The 21,403-nt window shown below is 42.7% G+C and overlaps 1 protein-coding gene across 1 annotated transcript in view; it reads right to left on the bottom strand.

Moving 5' to 3' along the window:
- LOC115135668 (gamma-aminobutyric acid receptor subunit beta-4-like) overlaps nucleotides 1-21,403 on the bottom strand; it is a 59,189-nt gene that overhangs the window by 17,841 nt on the left and 19,945 nt on the right. Inside the window, exons 2-3 of the mRNA XM_029670571.2 lie at nucleotides 6,146-6,213; nucleotides 2,228-2,448 (exon numbers count right to left, since the gene is read on the bottom strand). Coding sequence (XP_029526431.2) covers nucleotides 2,228-2,448; nucleotides 6,146-6,193 — 269 coding nt within the window. The 5' untranslated portion in view covers nucleotides 6,194-6,213. The remainder of the gene's footprint in view (nucleotides 1-2,227; nucleotides 2,449-6,145; nucleotides 6,214-21,403) is intronic.

Here is a 21,403-nt window from a genome sequence, read left to right as displayed (position 1 = left end):
CCAGATCCTTAATATGCTTTGTCAGTGCTTATGGACTGCCTTCTTCAATTCACACACACACAATGGGGTTCAAGTCCGGAGACTGACATGGCCATTTTATGGTCATTTAACCTCCTTTTTGGAATTTGATGCGTGCTTGCGGTCATTGTCTTATTGGAAGTTTCAGCCTGCTGGTAGAGGCAACCAGTTTTTTGGCTAAAAAATCATGGTACTGGGTAAAGTTCATGATTCAGTTGACCTTAACAAGGGCCCCAAGACCAGTGGAATAAAAATAGCCCCATAACATCAAAGAGCCACCATCATATTTGACCGTAGTTATGAGGTACTTTTCTGCATATGCTTCTGTTTTTCAACACCAAATCCACTGCTGGTGTACCTGGCCAAACAGCTCTATTTTCATGTCATCTGACCAAAGCACCAGTTCCAATCCATGTGCCAGTGCCGTTTAGAAAACTCCAGGCGTTTACATTTGTTGGATGACATGAAAATAGAGCTCTTTAGCCACGAACAACAGTGGTGGGTTTGGCGTCGAAAGAAAGGAGCTTATGCAGACAAACTTAGCTGCAAGTGGATCTTCCAGCAAGACATTGACCCCAAGCACACATCAAAATCCATAAAGAAATGGTTAATTGACCACAAAATCAATATTTTGCAATATCAGTCTCTGAACTTGATCCCCATTGAAAACCTGTGTTTTGAATTGAAGAGGACAGTCCATAAGCAAAGGACAAAGGATATTAAGGATCCGTAAAGATTATGGATGGAGGAATGATCTAAGATCCCTCCTAATGTGTCTTACAATCTCATAAAACACAAGAAAAAGGCTCAGTGCCGTTAAGGTGAGGTACTGAAAGCCATGTTAAACAGGGGTGCCAATCATTTTCCCCCATACTGTATTTTTTGGAGAAACAAAACGATTACTTGTTAAACAAAAATCTCTTTCTCTGAGCAATTGTATTAGTATCAAATAATATAATGATCTATTTTTTTTGTATACAATATAGCTCAGTATTTGTATAATTTACAGTATTTTTGTCACGGCCGTTGAATGAAGAGGACCAAGGCGCAGCGTGGTCAGCGTACATGTTCTTTTTTAATAGAAAAGAGCCCGAACAAAACAATAAACACTACAAATCTAAAGGTGAAGCTAAAGGCTATGTGCCATAAACAAAGTCAACTTCCCACAAAGACAGGTGGGAAAAAGGGCTACCTAAGTATGGTTCTCAATCAGAGACAACGATAGACAGCTGTCCCTGGTTGAGAGCCCTATCCGGCCAAAACATATATAGAATAGAATACAAATAATAGAACATAGAATACCCACCCCAAATCACACCCTGACCAAACAAAATAGAGACATAAAAAGGATCTCTAAGGTCAGGGCGTGACACTTTTTTACTAATCTTTATCAAGGGTGCCAATAATTTTGGACCTGACTGAGTATACAGTTTCTTCCATGACAGACTGACCAGGTGAATCCAGGTGAAAGCTATGATCCCTTATTGATGTGACTTGTTAAATCAACTTCAATCAGTGTTGATGAAGGGGAGGAGACAGGTTAAATAAGGATTTTAAGCCTTGAGACAATTGAAACATGGATTGTGTTTATGTGTCATTCAGAGGGTGAATGAGCAAGACAAAATATTTAAGTGCCTTTCAAAAGGGTATGGTATTAGGTGCCAGGCACACCGGTTTGCATCAATAACTGCAAAGCTGCTGGGTTTTTCACGCTCAACAGTTTCCCATGTGTATCAAGATTGGTCCTCCACCTTAAGGATATCCAGACAACTTGGGAAACATTGGATTCAACATGGGCCAGCATCCCTGTGGAACGCTTTCGACAAATTGTAGAGTCCATGCCCAGCCGAATTGAGGCTGTTCTGAGGGTAAAAAAAGTGTGTGTAGGGGGAGGAGGTATACTCAGTGTATATGTCAGGTATTAGCATGTCATGTAATTGTCAAGGTAGGCTATAACTACTTACAATTGAATCCTGTCATCAGAAATTCAGCTAAATAATTTAAGTTAGTCGTGCTTTTATCAGTGATTCTCTGGACTCATGTTTTTTTAATGGAAGTAAGGAAAGTGAAAAGGCAGGAGGGCCGTGATACTATTTAGACACAGACCTAGTTTCTCATGTGCCTTCCCAAGGTCTCTTCCAGTCCTGCCTGACAGGCCAGGCTTTAACCAGTTTAGTTACAGTAGAATTCCAATGAAAGTTAGCTGTACCTGAGCCCATATAACACGGTGCCATCAGGATGCAGTCGAATCATACGGTTCTTCACTGTCACGCCATGCAGGAAGGACTTCTTGTCATTGAGGAAGTAGGTGTCTGGGAGCCACAGCTGGTCTGCTACGCGGTTATCCAGAGTCAGGTTGAGGGGCAGCTCAGCGTATGCCAACCGCTTGTCTCGCCAACTTTGCTGGAAATACATTGTGATGGTGTAATCCTGTGGAAAAAGGGGAAACAGCACTGTGAGATTGAAAATAAATAGTTGCTACACTCTTAGAAAAGAATGTGCTATCTAGAACCTAAAAGGGTTATTTGGCTGTCCTCATGGGAGAACCATTTGAAGAACCTTTCCAGGTAGAACCCTTGTAGGTTCTCCAAAAGGTATGGGGACAGCCGAATAACCCTTTTGGAACCTTTTTTTCTAAGAGTGTATGCATTGACAAAAGCTTCAACTATGGGAAGGCTAAGTTACCCTTACTGTAAATTGCCCTATCCTACACCATACACTTACTACCCAATGTGCATAAATGTATGCACATCTAAATGTATCATCATAGTCATTATGTGCAGAGTACATCAAAAAGCATTAACAGTGTTTTTCAAGGATACAATGGAAACACAATGGAAACGTAATGAAAATGGGAGACTTACAGGGAAGTGATTTAAAGGCTAAGTTAAGTTGAACACCTCCTCCAATGACAGTACAGTATTTCTGAGTTTCGCATGTTAAATGCTGCCAATTTATTCTGAGAACCTCAGTGTCACGAAATATCAATATAATTGTCTTAAAACCATAATATACATCACATTTTATAAGCGGACTGAGAGCTAATCTTAGTGGTTATTCAGCTGGACATAAAATGACCTATATTCTCACAGGGTTTACCCTATCTGAAGAATATTCCATATTTTCCAGAAAAAAATACACTTGCTGCATCGTAAAAAAAATGAAATGAAATACTAACAAGGTAATTTTGTTTTTCATGGCTTTCGTCTGATTGCAATAAAAAAACAAGTGAAACGATGTGGTTTTCTTTAGCTATGACTATGTTGGCTGGCTGACAAAATGCAAAAATGAACAGCTAAAATAGACGAGTTATGGCGTTAGACATAACATGCATGTTGAGATTATCGAATGTTTTCCAAATTGACAATAACCAGGTTTCCATCCAACCTTTTTATGCGAGTAAAGGAAATGTCGGATAAAAACATGTCATGACAGGCCTTTTATCGGTAAACTTTCCAAATGTCAACAAAACAAAATACGCCAGCTAAGGTAGAATCTTTTTTGTTTCGGTAAAATTAATTATGCGAGACATATCGGTGGAAATGCTTTTAATGCACAAATATTGATATAATAATGACATTGTGTGGTCCTCCCACTACGACTCGCCGGGAAAGCATGCCGTTTATTAGGCTACAGATGAAAAATGATAATATTCACAGGGTGGTGAAAGTGCAAGGTGATGAGCATGATGCTCTTTTCCAATAAATATTGAGGGTCTTATTCTGGTGACATGATCAACGATGCTTGGCTGCCGTTTGACAAATAGAAAAAATCTTGCTCTTTTGTTCACAATAATCTCATAATGTAGGCTATAACCCGCATTGTAGCTGCAAACTGTTGGTTAGAGCTCACGTTCCAATACCAGAGTGGGCACACTCGCTATTTAACGCAACACTTTTTTGTGAGAAAACCATCAGTAGAGTTGCAAATCTGCAACAAGTCAATTTGACGCAAACACATCTCTGGTGGGAAAATGCACATATTGTTTTAATGCCGATTTTTAAATATTCGCATGGATATATATGGATATATGGATATATGTCTCAAATTGAATGGAAACCAAGCTAGTCATATCGTTTTGTGTCTGTCTTTGTTCACAGGAACCTTTTTCAACCTTTTCAGCCCTGCACCTAATGCTACCTTCTCAAATGTCCAGGGAAACTAAAATAACATCAAACATAAGATAAAACTTGCTGTCTTCAAAAACACCGGAGTAGAAAATAAATCTCAGAAATAAAAAATGAATATATCAAAGCGCCTCATGTGCTCTTAAAAATAAAGAAAACAGCTTTGTACATGATTGACTACCTCTAACAAATTAAAAATAAAATGTGCTATTGCTTGAAACTGGGTGAAAATCCTCTCGTGATTCGAAATGGCAACATTACAGGGAGAACAAATCCAGAATAAAAAACAAAGCTCCTCTGGCTTGTGGGGGGAGTGAACTCTTGAGTGTCTGTGCCACATTAAAGAAAAGAAAATACAACGGCGAGCAGAGAGACAGAATGATGTCATTTCAGAGACACCAGCCATGTTGTCTTCTTTAAAGACTGAGCCTGATTTCTCACCGCGCTCTAATAAACAGAAGTTAAATACGTAACATAATCAAGTAAATCAGATGCACAACATGTCTATGGTTATCCAATGTTTGCCAGGCCAAATATGATTGACTGAAATGGTATTATTGCATTGCAAATACACCGAACAAAAATACAACACCCGAGGTCATACAGTGCCTTGAGAAAGTATTCATACCCCTTATTCCACGATCTGTTGTGTTATAGCCTGAATTAAACATTTATTTTAAAAAAATGTCACTCATCTACACACAAGAAGTGAACACGTTATTTCAATTTGTTTTGCAAATTTATTGAAGATGAAGTACAGAAATATATATATATATATTTTCAATACTATACTGAACAAAAATATAAATGCAACATGTAAAGTGTTGGTCCCATGTTTCATGAGCTGAAATAAAAGATCCCAGAATTTTTCCAGAATTTCTCTCACATTGTGTGTCCAAATTTGTTAACATCCCTGTTAGTGAGCATTTCTCCTTTGACAATATAATGTATCCACCTGATAGGTGTTGCATATCAAGAAGCTGATTAATCAGCATGACAATTACACAGGTGCACCTTGTGCTGGGGACAACAAAAGGCCACTCTAAAATGTTCAGTTTTGTTACGCAACAAGTTTTGAGGGAGCGTGCAATTGGCATGCTGACTGCAGGATCGTCCACCAGAGCTGTTGCCAGAATTGAATGTTCCTTTCTCTACCTTAAGATACCTCCAATGTCATTTTAGAGAATTTGGCAGTACGTCCAACAGGCCTCACAACCGCAGACCACATGTATGGCGTTTTGTGGTCAAGCGTTTTTCTGATGTCAACGTTGTGAACAGTGCCCCATGGTGGCGGTGGGGATATGGGCAGACATACGCTATGGACAACAAACACAATTGCATTTTATCGATGCCACTTTGAATGCACAGAGATAACGTGATGAGATCCTGAAGTCCACTGACGTGCCATTCATCCGCCGCCATCACCTCATGTTTACGAATGATAATGCACGGCCCCAAGTCGCAAGTATCGGTACACAATTCCTGGAAGCTGAAAATGGCCCAGTTCTTCCATGGCCTGCTTACACGCCAGAAATGTTACCCATTGAGCATGTTTGGGATGCTCTGGATTGACGTGTACGACCACGTGTTCCAGTTCCAATATCCAGCAACTTTGCACAGCCATTGAAGAGGAGTGGGACACACCAGATACTGACTGGTTGTCTGATCCATGCCCCTACCTTTTTTTAAAGGTATCTGTGACCGACAGATGCATATCTGTATTCCCAGCCATGTGAAATCCATAGATTAGGGCCCAATGAGTTTATTTCAATTGACTGATTTCCTCATATGAACTGTAACTCAGTAAAATCGTTTATATTGTTGCATTTATATTTTTGTTTAGTATACTGTACATTGAAACAAATTAATTGATCAAAATAGTAGTTTATAAAATGGGTGCATCATGCTTTAACCACGAACCCTAATAAATGAAAAGGGACACATTGAGTCGATGTTCTATATGGACAGTGCTACTGTAAGAGAAGGGGTTTGTAACTCACCATGTTCACTTCTGAGATGGAGTCAATGCTAGCGATGTTGATGCTCATTCCTACGATGACTGGGGCACCTGAGGGAACACAAGAGCCAGTACAGTCACACAACAAATTCACACCATTATTCACACTGGGCCAAAAATACACGTCTAACATAACATAGGACAACACGTACACAGATTATAATGTACTTTATTTGCAAAAGTAGTATGCAATAAGCAAGGCATGTTTTTTTCTGTTTGGTTTTTCTTTTATCTTATGAGATTATTCTGTATAATGAAAAGCGTTTTACAAATGTAATAAACTATTATTAATGTTAAGATAATTTGATTATTTTCTTATCTTCACATGCTGGGTTATCTCAATAATTATCAGGATATTATCAGGATATCATTGTATTTTATTTTTTAGATGCATTACATATGAGACTGGACGTGGACATTTCTGATGTGGCAGAGTGAATCAGACATTTTTGGGAAAACTGTCATAAATGTGTCACTGTGGGAACAAGCCTCGTACGAGCAGGAAGAGACCACTGACGGTATCGAGATGGGCATGAAGAAAATTGACCATTACTTAAACCCATTGACCTTTATCATACAGTATGTGGAATGTGACCAAAAAAAAGCTGCAGACTTTAAAGTAAGAACAAATTGGTGGAACAAAAATCATAAAAATTGCAGAGGCTGATGAATAGTCAAATCCAATTTTTGGGAGGCATTAAACAGCCATATAAAATCTGACTAAATGTTTCTTTAAACTTCATAAAATTGTAATCCATATGAGATTCAGGTACATCACGCTAATTTCACGGTCAATATTCTCGCCCCCCAAATCATGTAATCTTTGAGTATCTCATCCTACCTCTTTCTCCTTACAAGAAACGTAAACATTGAAGTGAAAGGGATGTAAAAGTGTGTGGATATTCAGCAATGTCAAAAGTGAATAATTAAAGGCCCAGTGCAGTCAGAAACATGTTTTATACACTGCTCAAAAAAATAAAGGGAACACTTAAACAACACAATGTAACTCCAAGTCAATCACACTTCTGTGAAATCAAACTGTCCACTTAGGAAGCAACACTGATTGACAATACATTTCACATGCTGTTGTGCAAATGGAATAGACAACAGGTGGAAATTATAGGCAATTAGCAAGACATCCCCCAATAAAGGAGTGGTTCTGTGGGGACCACAGACCACTTCTCAGTTCCTATGCTTCCTGGCTGATGTTTTGGTCACTTGAATGCTGGCGGTGCTTTCACTCTAGTGGTAGCATGAGACGGAGTCTACAACCCACACAAGTGGCTCAGGTAGTGCAGCTCATCCAGGATGGCACATGAATGCGAGCTGTGGCAAGAAGGTTTGCTGTGTCTGTCAGCGTAGTATCCAGAGCATGGAGCATGGAGCATAGTATCGCTACCAGGAGACAGGCCAGTACATCAGGAGACGTGGAGGAGGCCGTAGGAGGGCAACAACCCAGCAGCAGGACCGCTACCTCCGCCTTTGTGCAAGGAAGAGCAGGAGGAGCCTTGCCAGAGCCCTGCAAAAGGACCTCCAGCAGGCCACAAATGTGCATGTGTCTGCTCAAACGGTCAGAAACAGACTCCATGAGGGTGGTATGAGGGCCCGACGTCCACAGGTGGGGGTTGTGCTTACAGCCCAACACCGTGCAGGACGTTTTTCATTTGCCAGAGAACACCAAGATTGGCAAATTCGCCACTGGCGCCCTGTGCTCTTCACAGATGAAAGCAGGTTCACACTGAGCACGTGACAGACGTGACAGTCTGGAGACGCCGTGGAGAACTTTCTGCTGCCTGCAACATTCTCCAGTATGACCGGTTTGGCGGTGGGTCAGTCATGGTGTGGGGTGGCAATTCTTTGCGGGGCCGCACAGCCCTCCATGTGCTCGCCAGAGGTAGCCTGACTGCCATTAGGTACCGAAATGAGATCCTCAGACCCCTTGTGAGACCATATGCTGGTGTGGTTGGCCCTGGGTTCCTCCTAATGCAAGACAATGCTAGACCTCATGTGGCTGGAGCGTGTCAGCAGTTCCTGCAAGAGGAAGGCATTGATGCTATGGACTGGCCCGCCCGTTCCCCAGACCTGAATCCATTTGAGCACATCTGGGACATCATGTCTCGCTTTAGTCCAGGTCTGGGAGGAGATCCCTCAGGAGACCATCCGCCACCTCATCAGGAGCATGCCCAGGCATTGTAGGGAGGTCATACAGGCACGTAGAGGCCACACACACTACTGAGCCTCATTTTGACTTGTTTTAAGGACATTACATCAAAGTTGGATCAGCCTGTAGTGTGGTTTTCCACTTTAATTTTGAGTGTGACTCCAAATCCAGACCTCCATGGGTTGATACATTTGATTTCCATTGATAATTTTTGTGTGATTTTGTTGTCAGCACATTCAATTATGTAAAGAAAAATAATATTTCATTCATTCAGATCTAGGATGTGTTATTTTAGTCTTCCCTTTATTTTTTTGAGCAGTGTTTATATTTCCACACTATGAGGTTGGAATAATATTGTAAAATTGTGAAAATAATGATAGTGCACTTTTAGTCTATGAGCTGTTTGAAAAGACGGGCTGAAATTTCAGCCTGTTTTGTTGGGTTGGAATGATGCCTTCCATGGGGTGACATCACTAGGGTCATAACTACATATGAGGATGCCGTATTATTATTTGACCAATCTTTTGGGAGGACCTCAATCGGGGTCTCAATTTACAGTTGAGAGTGAGAATAGTAGAATACACAAGGTGCAATTTCAAAACTTTATTGTGCATCAGCAGTTTTCATCTTGTTATATGTCACTCACTGACAGTTTTTTAGATTGGTAAATTAGTCTAGTTAGTCTAGTGTAGTAATCATGGCCGAATTTCCGACTGGAGACGCAGGGCACATGCCCAAGGGGGCGCTGACCTCCAGGGGGTCACTCTCACTCAGAGACTGTATCAGATACCCTGGATACGGCCCTGGACATCACCATGCGGTAAATTAGTTAATAGCCCAATAAGAAAAGACAGTTACAAACCTCTCTGCCAATAACAGCTCATTTTCAGTTTTCCCCTCCCAACTAAGACCACTCCCAGACAGTCCTAGCAAAATTCTTGCTTGAGAAACTGCCCTTTGCTAATAAGCTATTTTTTTGTTCTTTTTGACCGTTTTAATTGAAAACAATCAATGTAAGGTACTTAATTGTTACCCAGAAAGGATTTGGTATTGAGATAAAAACGGCCGCATTGGACCTTTAAAGGCAACATTCCTACATTTTTGGTTCTATTCAGATCTTGCAGTTTAGAGCAACCTGGATTTTAGAACGGACACTAGATCTGTGTTGAGTCAGATAAAACAACAAATAAAAACAACATTATGTGCGTGGGCCTATAAAGAAAGTAATAGCAAATGGCAGGTCAAAAAAGGTTTCAAACTGACCACAAATATACTCAAGTACTGTGTATGACAAATGTACTAAATTTGTCCTTTGCCTTCGTAGTGTGGAGTTAGTCAACCCTCTACAGATGCCCCGGGGAGTGCTTTAACTGTTGTTAAAATCAATGATATTAGAATATACTGGTTGACCTTCACGCCCATAGGAAATAGCAGTTGTCATTTTGTATTGTTCAAAGCGAATGCTGAATCTTTAGTTTTAAGAAGTGCTGTGCTGAACATGGGACGGCAGGATGCGAGGAAAAACCTGCGTATCTTGTGCATTATCAGTGTTCAATTTGTAATTTCTTTGAAAATGTGTGCATATTTAACATAATTGCACCTGTCCAGATATACTGTTTATCCATCATCTGAAAGGTTGAGAGGTTGCGAGGTCGTGTCAAAGAATGACGCTGAAATAGTGGAATGGTCAAAGTGGCACTTGAAGAGCTCTCTGTCTAGAGGTTGAGGTCAAGTGCAGTGTTCTGGAAAACAACAGAGACATACTGACAGTACTGATACAAAGAACACACTCTGAATGTCACCTAACTTGTGAATTTCTCTGGATAGGAGCATCAACGAGGAGGAAACAGTGTATCTGCACACAGTACGTCAGTGATAGAAACAGAACGTGGCTAAATCTGTAACCTGGCATTACAATGGATACACGTGTTTCATCCACAAACATTAAGAGTGGGTCATACTGTGGGTCTTTTCACCTTCACAACATCTGGTGATAATTCATGCAGCGCCAACTTTGGAGCTCAAAGCAAGGACACCCCCCCCCCACACTCCAAATGTTCACTCCTTGATTTGTAACAATTACAACATTTCTGCACAAGGGAATTGTGTCAACCCCACAAGGGATGAATGAGTCATTTCCCAGTCAGCAGACCACTGAATCATGATGATCAGGTGAAGGAGGAAGGAATTGTGTCAACCCCACAAGGGATGAATGAGTCATTTCCCAGTCAGCAGACCACTGAATCATGATGATCAGGTGAAGGAGGAAGGAATTGTGACCACAAAAACAATGACCAAATGCTCACAGAAAAGGCTGAGTCCCAACTGTTTCGGGACGTCTCCAAAAGGTTCTTCCTGTTTTTAGCAGTGGCCGGGGAAGAAACATCTCCAACACTGGGTTCAATGCAGGTTTATTACAGCTGTGTATTTTAGGGGAACTACAATTCCCTTGAGCTAAGAGCGGCGTAGGCAACAAAGGCTCTTCCATACAGCTGTTGTATGTTCTGTATGTACATGTAATGTACTGTGCAGCTACAGATAAGCAGATAAGCTGTTCAAATGAAATGAAGCATTGTCTAACTACAACACCTGTTTCAAGTATCTTTCATACAATTGAGAGCTTCCAAAGTAACCATTACGGTCCAGTAAGTTCTTACTTTGTTACGAGAAAAAATCTGCACTTATGATTTTTTTTCTCACAGACCAACACTTGGGACATTTGCTTGAACAGTTACCTGGGCATTGTCCACTTTATCAGGTGTGAATCACAGATTTGCTTCGGAGAAACTTACTGCCTGTGGGTTTTTGAAATGGCTGGCTTGCTGCCAACAGAAATGTTTTCTTAGTTGCATTAATATTTCAGAGGTGGTTTACCCACAAAACACACAACAGGACATTTTGTAAAGCACTGCAACGTTGGGCATTGAACAAAATATCTCTCAAACCACGCCAGGCAAAGGAGGCTGTCCCTGTAACTCATCCAGCCAAAGGTGTTCCAGCTTCCCTCCAGAGACACAACACACAGGCAAAGAAACAGAGAGAGAGGACTGTGAAAGATGGTCTTGAGAGTATGGTGTCTGTAACTGCTTCTCAGAATCCCTTCCAATTTGTGCAAATTTAAACAATGAAAACAGTGATTTTCTGAGTTTGTCTCAAATCCATGACCATTGTTTGTTTACTTTCGTTCCTTCCGTCAAATAATCTGCAGATGACTCTTGCTCCGGCCAACTCTGGAAAGATCTGCCAATTACCATGTTTCTCCTAATACTGGCCCTGAAATGTTAAGCAGCACAGCACTTGAGTGAGAGTTCACATCTCTCCTATCTCTTCTTGACTGAGTGCACACCTCTCCTTGACTGAGTGCACATCTCTCCTATCTCTTCTTGACTGAGTGCACATCTCTTCTTCTCTTCTTGACTGAGAGTGCACATCTCTCCTATCTCTTCTTGACTGAGAGTGCACATCTCTCCTATCTCTTCTTGACTGAGTGCACATCTCTCCTATCTCTTCTTGACTGAGTGCACATCTCTCCTATCTCTTCTTGACTGAGTGCACATCTCTCCTATCTCTTCTTGACTGAGTGCACATCTCTCCTATCTCTTCTTCTCTTCTTGACTGAGAGTGCACATCTCTTATTTTTTTGTAATCCTATTTTCTTTCCCCCTCTCCTCCAACTCTAGCTGCCATGTTACCACGGCAGACCACCTCTCTCTTAAATGCCCTGCAGCTTTGTCATATTTCCTGATCAATCTTCTTTTTTTTTTAAGAGGAAAAAGTGGGGCCATTTTCCATTGCGCTTTGTGAAGGCAACCAGTAACAATTTTCCCCAGAGATGTCAAAGTACATTCGTTCGCTGGTTGTAAACAGAAAGCACAAAGATCTCTCTCTCTCTCACTGCATATTTTTGACCCTGCTTCAATGAAACAGAGGGATCCACTTTGCCACCGTGGCTTTCTCAAAATAAAAGCACTTACCTGCAGCAGCACTTTCGTGAGCTGAAGCTAAATAATCGCCTCGACAACTGCAGCCTGAGATACAATGTTTCTATCAATTAATGTTTTCACATCGGAAACAAATTTTGAGATTTTTTTTGTGAATATTTGTACATAAGTGGCATCTGAAAATGGAAGAAGCAGGATCTCAAATCAGATGATTGTGTGCACGTGCATGCATTTGTACGTACTTGTGTGTACTCTATTGTGTGCTATTGTGTATGTGTGGGGGGAGGGAGGGGGCATCTGTAATTTACTTGACTATTTATATGTTATTATTTTTCCTTTTACTTCACTACACACTGTAGCACGCGCTCCAGCAGGTATATCTCTCTGGTCACCCCCCCAAAACCAATTCTTCCTTTGGACGCTTCTCCTTCCAGTTCTCTTCTGCCAATGCCTGGAACGAACTACAAAATCTCTGAAACTGGAAACACTTATCTCCCTCACTAGCTTTAAGCACCAGCTGTCAGAGCAGCTCACAGATTACTGCACCTGTACATAGCCCATCTATAATTTAGCCCAAACAACTACCTCTTCCCCTACTGTATTTATTTATTTATTTTGCTCCATTGCACCCCATTATTTTTTATTTCTACTTTGCACATTCTTCCACTGCAAATCTACCATTCCAGTGTTTTATTTGCTATATTGTATTTACTTCGCCACCTTTGCTCACATTGTATATAGACTTATTTTTCTATTGTATTATTGACTGTATGTTTGTTTTACTCCATGTGTAACTCTGTGTTGTTGTATGTGTCTAACTGCTTTGCTTTAGCTTGGTCAGGTCACAATTGTAAATGAGAACTTGTTCTCAACTTGCCTACCTGGTTAAATAAAGGTGAAATAAAAATACAAATAAATAAACGAAAATAAATGTACTTTTTACTCCATATATTCCCTGACACCCAAAAGTACTCGTTACATTTTGACTACTTTGCAAGACAGGAAAATGGTCCAATTCACACAATTATCAAGAGAACATCCCTGGTCATCTCTACTGCCTCTGATCTGGCGGACTCACTAAACAGAGAACATCCCTGGTCATCTCTACTGCCTCTGATCTGGAGGACTCACTAAACAGAGAATATCCAAATCAAATCAAATTTTATTTGTCACATACACATGGTTAGCAGATGTTAATGCGAGTGTAGCGAAATGCTTGTGCTTCTAGTTCCGACAATGCAGTGATAACCAACAAGTAATCTAACTAACAATTCCAAAACTACTGTCTTATACACAGTGTAAGGGGATAAAGAATATGTACATAAGGATATATGAATGAGTGATGGTACAGAGCAGCATACAGTAGATGGTATCGAGTACAGTATATACATATGAGATGAGTATGTAGACAAAGTAAACAAAGTGGCATAGTTAAAGTGGCTAGTGATACATGTATTACATAAGGATGCAGTCGATGAGAGTACAGAGTACAGTATATACGTACGCATATGAGATGAATAATGTAGGGTAAGTAACATTATATAAGGTAGCATTGTTTAAAGTGGCTAGTGATATATTTACATCATTTCCCATCAATTCCCATTATTAAAGTGGCTGGAGTTGGGTCAGTGTCAATGACAGTGTGTTGGCAGCAGCCACTCAATGTTAGTGGTGGCTGTTTAACAGTCTGATGGCCTTGAGATAGAAGCTGTTTTTCAGTCTCTCGGTCCCAGCTTTGATGCACCTGTACTGACCTCGCCTTCTGGATGATAGCGGGGTGAACAGGCAGTGGTTCGGGTGGTTGATGTCCTTGATGATCTTTATGGCCTTCCTGTAACATCGGGTGGTGTAGGTGTCCTGGAGGGCAGGTAGTTTGCCCCCGGTGATGCGTTGTGCAGACCTCACTACCCTCTGGAGAGCCTTACGGTTGAGGGCGGAGCAGTTGCCGTACCAGGCGGTGATACAGCCCGCCAGGATGCTCTCGATTGTGCATCTGTAGAAGTTTGTGAGTGCTTTTGGTGACAAGCCGAATTTCTTCAGCCTCCTGAGGTTGAAGAGGCGCTGCTGCGCCTTCTTCACGACGCTGTCAGTGTGAGTGGACCAATTCAGTTTGTCTGTAATGTGTATGCCGAGGAACTTAAAACTTGCTACCCTCTCCACTACTGATCCATCGATGTGGATAGGGGGGTGTTCCCTCTGCTGTTTCCTGAAGTCCACAATCATCTCCTTAGTTTTGTTGGCGTTGAGTGTGAGGTTATTTTCCTGACACCACACTCCGAGGGCCCTCACCTCCTCCCTGTAGGCCGTCTCGTCGTTGTTGGTAATCAAGCCTACCACTGTTGTGTCGTCCGCAAACTTGATGATTGAGTTGGAGGCGTGCGTGGCCACGCAGTCGTGGGTGAACAGGGAGTACAGGAGAGGGCTCAGAACGCACCCTTGTGGGGCCCCGTGTTGAGGATCAGCGGGGAGGAGATGTTGTTGCCTACCCTCACCACCTGGGGCGGCCCGTCAGGAAGTCCAGTACCCAGTTGCACAGGGCGGGGTCGAGACCCAGGGTCTCGAGCTTGATGACGAGCTTGGAGGGTACTATGGTGTTGAATGCCGAGCTGTAGTCGATGAACAGCATTCTCACATAGGTATTCCTCTTGTCCAGGTGGGTTAGGGCAGTGTGCAGTGTGGTTGAGATTGCATCATCTGTGGACCTATTTGGGCGGTAAGCAAATTGGAGTGGGTCTAGGGTGTCAGGTAGGGTGGAGGTGATATGGTCCTTGACTAGTCTCTCAAAGCACTTCATGATGACGGAAGTGAGTGCTACGGGCGGTAGTCGTTTAGCTCAGTTACCTTAGCTTTCTTGGGAACAGGAACAATGGTGGCCCTCTTGAAGCATGTGGGAACAGCAGACTGGTATAGGGATTGATTGAATATGTCCGTAAACACACCGGCCAGCTGGTCTGCGCATGCTCTGAGGGCGCGGCTGGGGATGCCGTCTGGGCCTGCAGCCTTGCGAGGGTTAACACGTTTAAATGTCTTACTCACCTCGGCTGCAGTGAAGGAGAGACCGCATGTTTTCGTTGCAGGCCGTGTCAGTGGCACTGTATTGTCCTCAAAGCGGGCAAAAAGTTATTTAGTCTGCCTGGGAGCAAGACATCCTGGTCCGTGACTGGGCTGGGTTTCTTCTTGTAGTCCGTGATTGACTGTAGACCCTGCCACATGCCTCTTGTGTCTGAGCCATTGAATTGAGATTCCACTTTGTCTCTGTACTGACGCTTAGCTTGTTTAATAGCCTTGCGGAGGGAATAGCTGCATTGTTTATATTCTGTCATGTTTCCGGTCACCTTGCCCTGATTAAAAGCAGTGGTTCGCGCTTTCAGTTTCACGCGAATGCTGCCATCAATCCACGGTTTCTGGTTAGGGAATGTTTTTATCGTTGCTATGGGAACGACATCTTCGACGCACGTTCTAATGAACTCGCACACCGAATCAGCGTATTCGTCAATATTTTTATCTGACGCAATACGAAACATGTCCCAGTCCACGTGATGGAAGCAGTCTTGGAGTGTGGAGTCAGCTTGGTCTGACCAGCGTTGGACAGACCTCAGCGTGGGAGCCTCTTGTTTCAGTTTCTGCCTGTAGGCAGGGATCAACAAAATGGAGTCGTGGTCAGCTTTTCCGAAAGGGGGGCGGGGCAGGGCCTTATATGCGTCGCGGAAGTTAGAGTAACAGTGATCCAAGGTTTTACCACCCCTGGTTGCGCAATCGATATGCTGATAAAATTTAGGGAGTCTTGTTTTCAGATTAGCTTTGTTAAAATCCCCAGCTACAATGAATGCAGCCTCCGGATAAATGGTTTCCAGTTTGCAAAGAGTTAAATAAAGTTTGTTCAGAGCCATCGACGTGTCTGCTTGGGGGGGGATATATACGGCTGTGATTATAATCGAAGAGAATTCTCTTGGAAGATAATGCGGTCTACATTTGATTGTGAGGAATTCTAAATCAGGTGAACCGAAGGATTTGAGTTCCTGTATGTTTCCTTCATCACACCATGTCTCGTTAGTCATGAGGCATACGCCCCCGCCACTCTTCTTACCAGAAAGATGTTTGTTTCTGTCGGCGCGATGCGTGGAGAAACCCGTTGGCTGCACCGCATCGGATAGCGTCTTCCCAGTAAGCCATGTTTCCGTGAAGCAGAGAACGTTGCAGTCTCTGATGTCCCTCTGGAATGCTACCCTTGCTCGGATATCCCTGGTCATCTCTACTGCCTCTGATCTGGCAGACTCGCTAAACAGAGAACATCCCTGACAGACTCACTAAACAGAGAACATCCCTGGTCATCTCTACTGATTCCGGTCTGGAGACTCACTAAACAAAGATTCTTCATTTGTAAAGGATGTCTGAGTGTTGGCTATTTGTAAATAAAAAAAAACAAGAAAATTGTGCCGTTTGGTTAATAAGGAATTTGAATTAATATATACTTTTACTTTGATACTTAAGTATATTTGAGCAATTACATGTACTTTTGATACTTAAGTATATTTAAAACCAAATACTTTTAGACTTTTACTCAAGTAGTATTTTACTGGAGGACTTTCACTTTTACTTGAGTCATTTTCTATAAAGGTATCTTTACTTTTACTCAAATATGACAATTGGGTACTTTTTCCACCAGTGTGTGTGTGTGTGAGTGAGTGAAAAAGAGATGGGGGAACATCGATGTCCAGAGCCAAACCCCAACTACTATTAGCAATTATCACATCACAGTGCGTCAGCACTTTCCACTGCTTTCTCAAATAAGCCGCACCTAAGCCACTGACTGGCGTGACCTGATGCTGTTTGCCGACAAACTCTGACCTGATCTGCCGGAGTAGGGACTACTTCCAGCTGAGTCCCATAACTCGCCAGGTATTGATGTGGCATATTAAAGGAGTGTGGAGTATAGAAAATAGTCTTTATTAAAGTCAGGCTTGGATCCAACTCAACGTCCAGCATCCAGGAACTTCATCTCCTGATCTTTGATTGTCTGCCAGTTTCCTCTCTCCTCTCTGATCTCAGCACATTTCCCCCCTACCAAGGAAGGCACAGCCCTCAAGGAACCAAACAAATTCTACCACTTTGCCACAGTTTTAATTTAACAGGAGAAGAATGGATGTTCTTAATCCACAGTTTTACAGTTGTTTATCTCAGTGTCTTTGATAAAGGCTGTGAGTTTCTGATGCATCTATTGGCAACGGTGGGTGTGGTCCCTATGTCAAGAAGCATAGTAACTGCACAACCTGCAATTCATCACCGCTGAGGTTAGTATCAATGCTAATGCAGACACACACCAACAATAAATCCAATCCTGAGAGCAAACATTGAAAAAAGCATGAGTACTTTCCGAAATATTTCAATAACACAATCACAGTTCACTAACATGCAATGATAGAATAGGGTGGGAAACATTAGCACTACATTCCTGTGTCTGCCATTGAAGAATAATCATCTTTGGACAGTACCAGTGAATGAGAAAAACAAGTGTATTTGTCAATAGAGCTGCATACTAGACCCCTCCACACAGATTCCTCACTCCTCTCTGCCTTTCTTTGTTTGACATTTTGCCTCTACTCCCTCTACTTCCTGTATGTAGTGCTTTTGGGCTTCTCTGAGCAGGTCCACTGCTTTCTCAAAACGTGTGTTATTTTCCTCCATTTTTACACTCAGCAGCCAGATGGCCCCATCATCTGTGTCCATATTTAAATGACAAACGCAAAGCAGGTGGCATCTCTGGAGTGCCTAGGTTTGGTTTTTAATAAACAGAGGGCCCCGTCCCTGGAAGCCTGGGAGATGCTCCATGAAACACGCAGCCAGTGTTTTCAGGAATACCTCAGGTGGTTGGGGCCGTTTAGACTGGCTCCCTCTTCAGGGGCAACAATCCCCCCCTCAGCATGTTTTTATCCCTGGCAGTGTTTTCTGTCGTACAGGTAAAGACGATAATAATGATCTCAAATTGCTTTACAGTAGGAGGTTGGGGACTGAGAGGGAATCACTCGCAGTAGGTGCAGTATATCTGCACGCCAGAGAAAGGGATGGTTTCGAGGTGGATCGGGTTTGATTTGGCTGATGGTAGGGCTGGTGTTGGGAGGCATGTTGGTGATTAGATATTGTGACATTAAAACATCAGGACCTAAATGTGTCAGGATGAAGCCCACCCAAACCACCCCGACCGGAATATGCTCACAGAGGCAGTTCAACCTTGTTTGATACGTATACTATATATACAAAAAGGTATGTGGACACCCGTTGAAATTTGTCGATTTGGCTATTTCAGCTGTAGCCGTTGTGGACAGGTGTATAAATATGGTAGAATGTCCTTACTGAAGAGCTCAGTGACTTTCAACGTGGCACTGTCATAGGATGCCACCTTTCCAACAAGTCAGTTTGTCAAATTTCTGCCCTACTAGGGCTGCCCAGGTCAACTGTAAGTGCGGTTATTGTGAAGTGGAAATGTCTAGAAGAAACAACGGCTCAGCCGCAAAGTGGTAGGCCACAGAACGGGACCTCCAAGTGCTGAAGCGTGTAGCACATGAAAAGGCTCTGTCCTCGGTTGCAACATCCACTACCGAGTTCCAAACTGCCTCTGTAAGCAACGTCAGTACAAGAACTGTTCATCAGGAGATTCATGAAATGGGTTTCCATGGCCGAGCAGCCGCACACAAGCCTAAGATCACCATGCGCAATGCCAAGCGTTGGATTGAGTGGTGTAAAGCTCGCTGCCATTGGACTCTGGAGCTGTGGAAACACGTTCTCTGGAGTGATGAATCACACTTCTCCATCTGGCAGTCCAACGGATGAATCTGAGTTTGACGGATGCCAGGAGAACACTACCTGCCCCAATGTATAGAGCAAACTTTAAAGTTTGGTGGAGGAGGAATAATGGTCTGGGGCTGTTTTTCATGGTTCAGGCTCCATAGTGCCAGTGAAGGGAAATCTTAACTTGACAGCATACAATGACATTCTAGACGATTCTGTGCTTACAAATTTGTGGAGACAGTTTGGGGAAGGCCCTTTCCTGTTTCAGCATGACAACGCCCCGTGCACAAAGCGAGGTCCATTCAGAAATGGTTTGTCGAGATCGGTGTGCACAGAGCCCTGACCTCAACACAATCAAACAACTTTGGGATGATTTGGAATGCCGACTGCGAGCCAGGCCTAATCACCCAACATCAGTGCCAGATCTTACTAATGCTCTTGTTGCTATATGGAAGCAAGTCCTCACAGCAATGTTCCAACATCTAGTAGAAAGACTGGAGGCTGTTATGGCAACAAGCAAGTGTCCACATACCGTTGATCATGTAGTGTATGTATGCAGTACACACCATGAACTGGCTTTTCACTGACTCTACCCTCTGTTTTGCTGTTGATCACCAGAAAAAGGACAGTGTTTTATAATGCCTTACAAAGAACACAAATATACATAGATACAGTGAGGTAATATGTAGATTCGTGAAATGGGTTACTTGTCATATCACACTGCTATTTCTCAGGTGGTGACTGCAGTAGTACTCTTTGTAGATGATAAGGAAGTTGATGTTGCTGTACTCTGATTTGTGCCCATTTCATGTTACTCTGGTGTAATTGCATTATTTGGGAGGTTTGTGTCCATGGATGCAGTCAATTGCAAACTGAAAACAAATTTACTGGATAACGCCATTGCACAGAAAATACCACTCTGCCTCTGATATAAAAAAAATGGAATAATCGACTCATTGCTTAGCAACAAAGGGTTCCATGGCAACTGCGCAGCATTCTCACTATAACATTACAAGGGAAGCACGGTGCATTGTGTTGAATCTGCACTCATTTTTGTATTCAACGGCCACTGCTGTCATGAAAGCTCCTTCTTGAGACAATAAACCAAAACCAAAAACACATGCTGTGTCGCCTTGCAATGCTTCCTACTCATCGCGTGCTTCCCATTTAACACATGACCTCACGTGTGCCAATATGCAGATCTAATTTGAGACAAGGGATTGAATGCCTGTGGAAGTATCTCAAATATTTTGTTTATATCCCTCAAAACTGATATGTGTCATCATCAAGAGATTGTTGACATTTCCAACGAGTGCAGCTGGAAGCTATGAGTCATAAATAAGGGCCGGCTCGTTATGCTTTAATAGTCATTGGAAACACCCCTTCTATTAAGCGGACTTTGGAGACGAACAGGGGAATCATAGATAAATTAGTCCACAACATCATCATCTTCCAATCCCATTGTGGTCATCATCGTGATATGTGTGTTAATATTACTACTAACGTTAATAGTAGTAGCCGTGACGGTCGATGCAGTAGTGAGAGCAGAGTTGTAGCGTCAGCTGTGCCACATACATTTAGTTACTCAATGTATCCCTATTTGGGTGGCTCGTGAGCTCGTCTTCAAATGACTCCCCGTCATACGATGTTCATTGCTTTCCTCAACCATTGATAGTAACAGAACCTCCACCTGCGACACGCCTGTGGTTGAGAAGCCACGGGCTAATGAAAGCACACCTATGAGTGCATCAGTAAACCAAAACACTGTAGCATCTTATCACAGACACTGAGATCAGACATGCAATTAACCTAACTCTTGCTAATGAAATAGCCTTCTGAGTTCTGACACTTAACGATCGCGGATGAATGAAGGGAGATCACAATATAACTAGTGAAATGATGTCAGACGTTGAGGACACAATGATGAGAGGAGTACATGAGAAAGGGAGAGGGAGAGAGAGAGAGAGAAAGAGGGACAGAGCCTGCAGGGGTAGTAAATTAAGGGAAGACACCGGGACATAGGAGACAGGGAAGAAAGAAAGGTGGCCCTATCCAACAAAAACATCCAGTGACTCCAAAAAGCTGAGGTTAAGTAATGAGATGGGCTTTTAAGCATGCTTCCTGGCATTGGGGCTGTTGGCATCGATCACTATGTGCCGTAAATGACATTTATATCCTTGTTTATCTGTCTGAACAATTGGATAGCCGCATCCCGTCCTTGGCCGGTCCCTCTCGGCCTGCTCAAGGACACACCTCCCATCAATCACTGGGGTTGCAAAAAGGGCGTGACTGGGGGCATGAGGAGGGGAGTTGAAAAGCAAAATAATGCCTCAGTGAGTTGCCTCACCGGTGT

The sequence above is a fragment of the Oncorhynchus nerka genome, linkage group LG10 (assembly GCF_034236695.1).
Source record: "Oncorhynchus nerka isolate Pitt River linkage group LG10, Oner_Uvic_2.0, whole genome shotgun sequence".
Lineage (NCBI taxonomy): Eukaryota > Metazoa > Chordata > Actinopteri > Salmoniformes > Salmonidae > Oncorhynchus > Oncorhynchus nerka.
The sequence above is the reverse complement of the archived record's forward strand: the minus strand, read 5'-3'. Positions and strand labels throughout refer to the sequence as shown.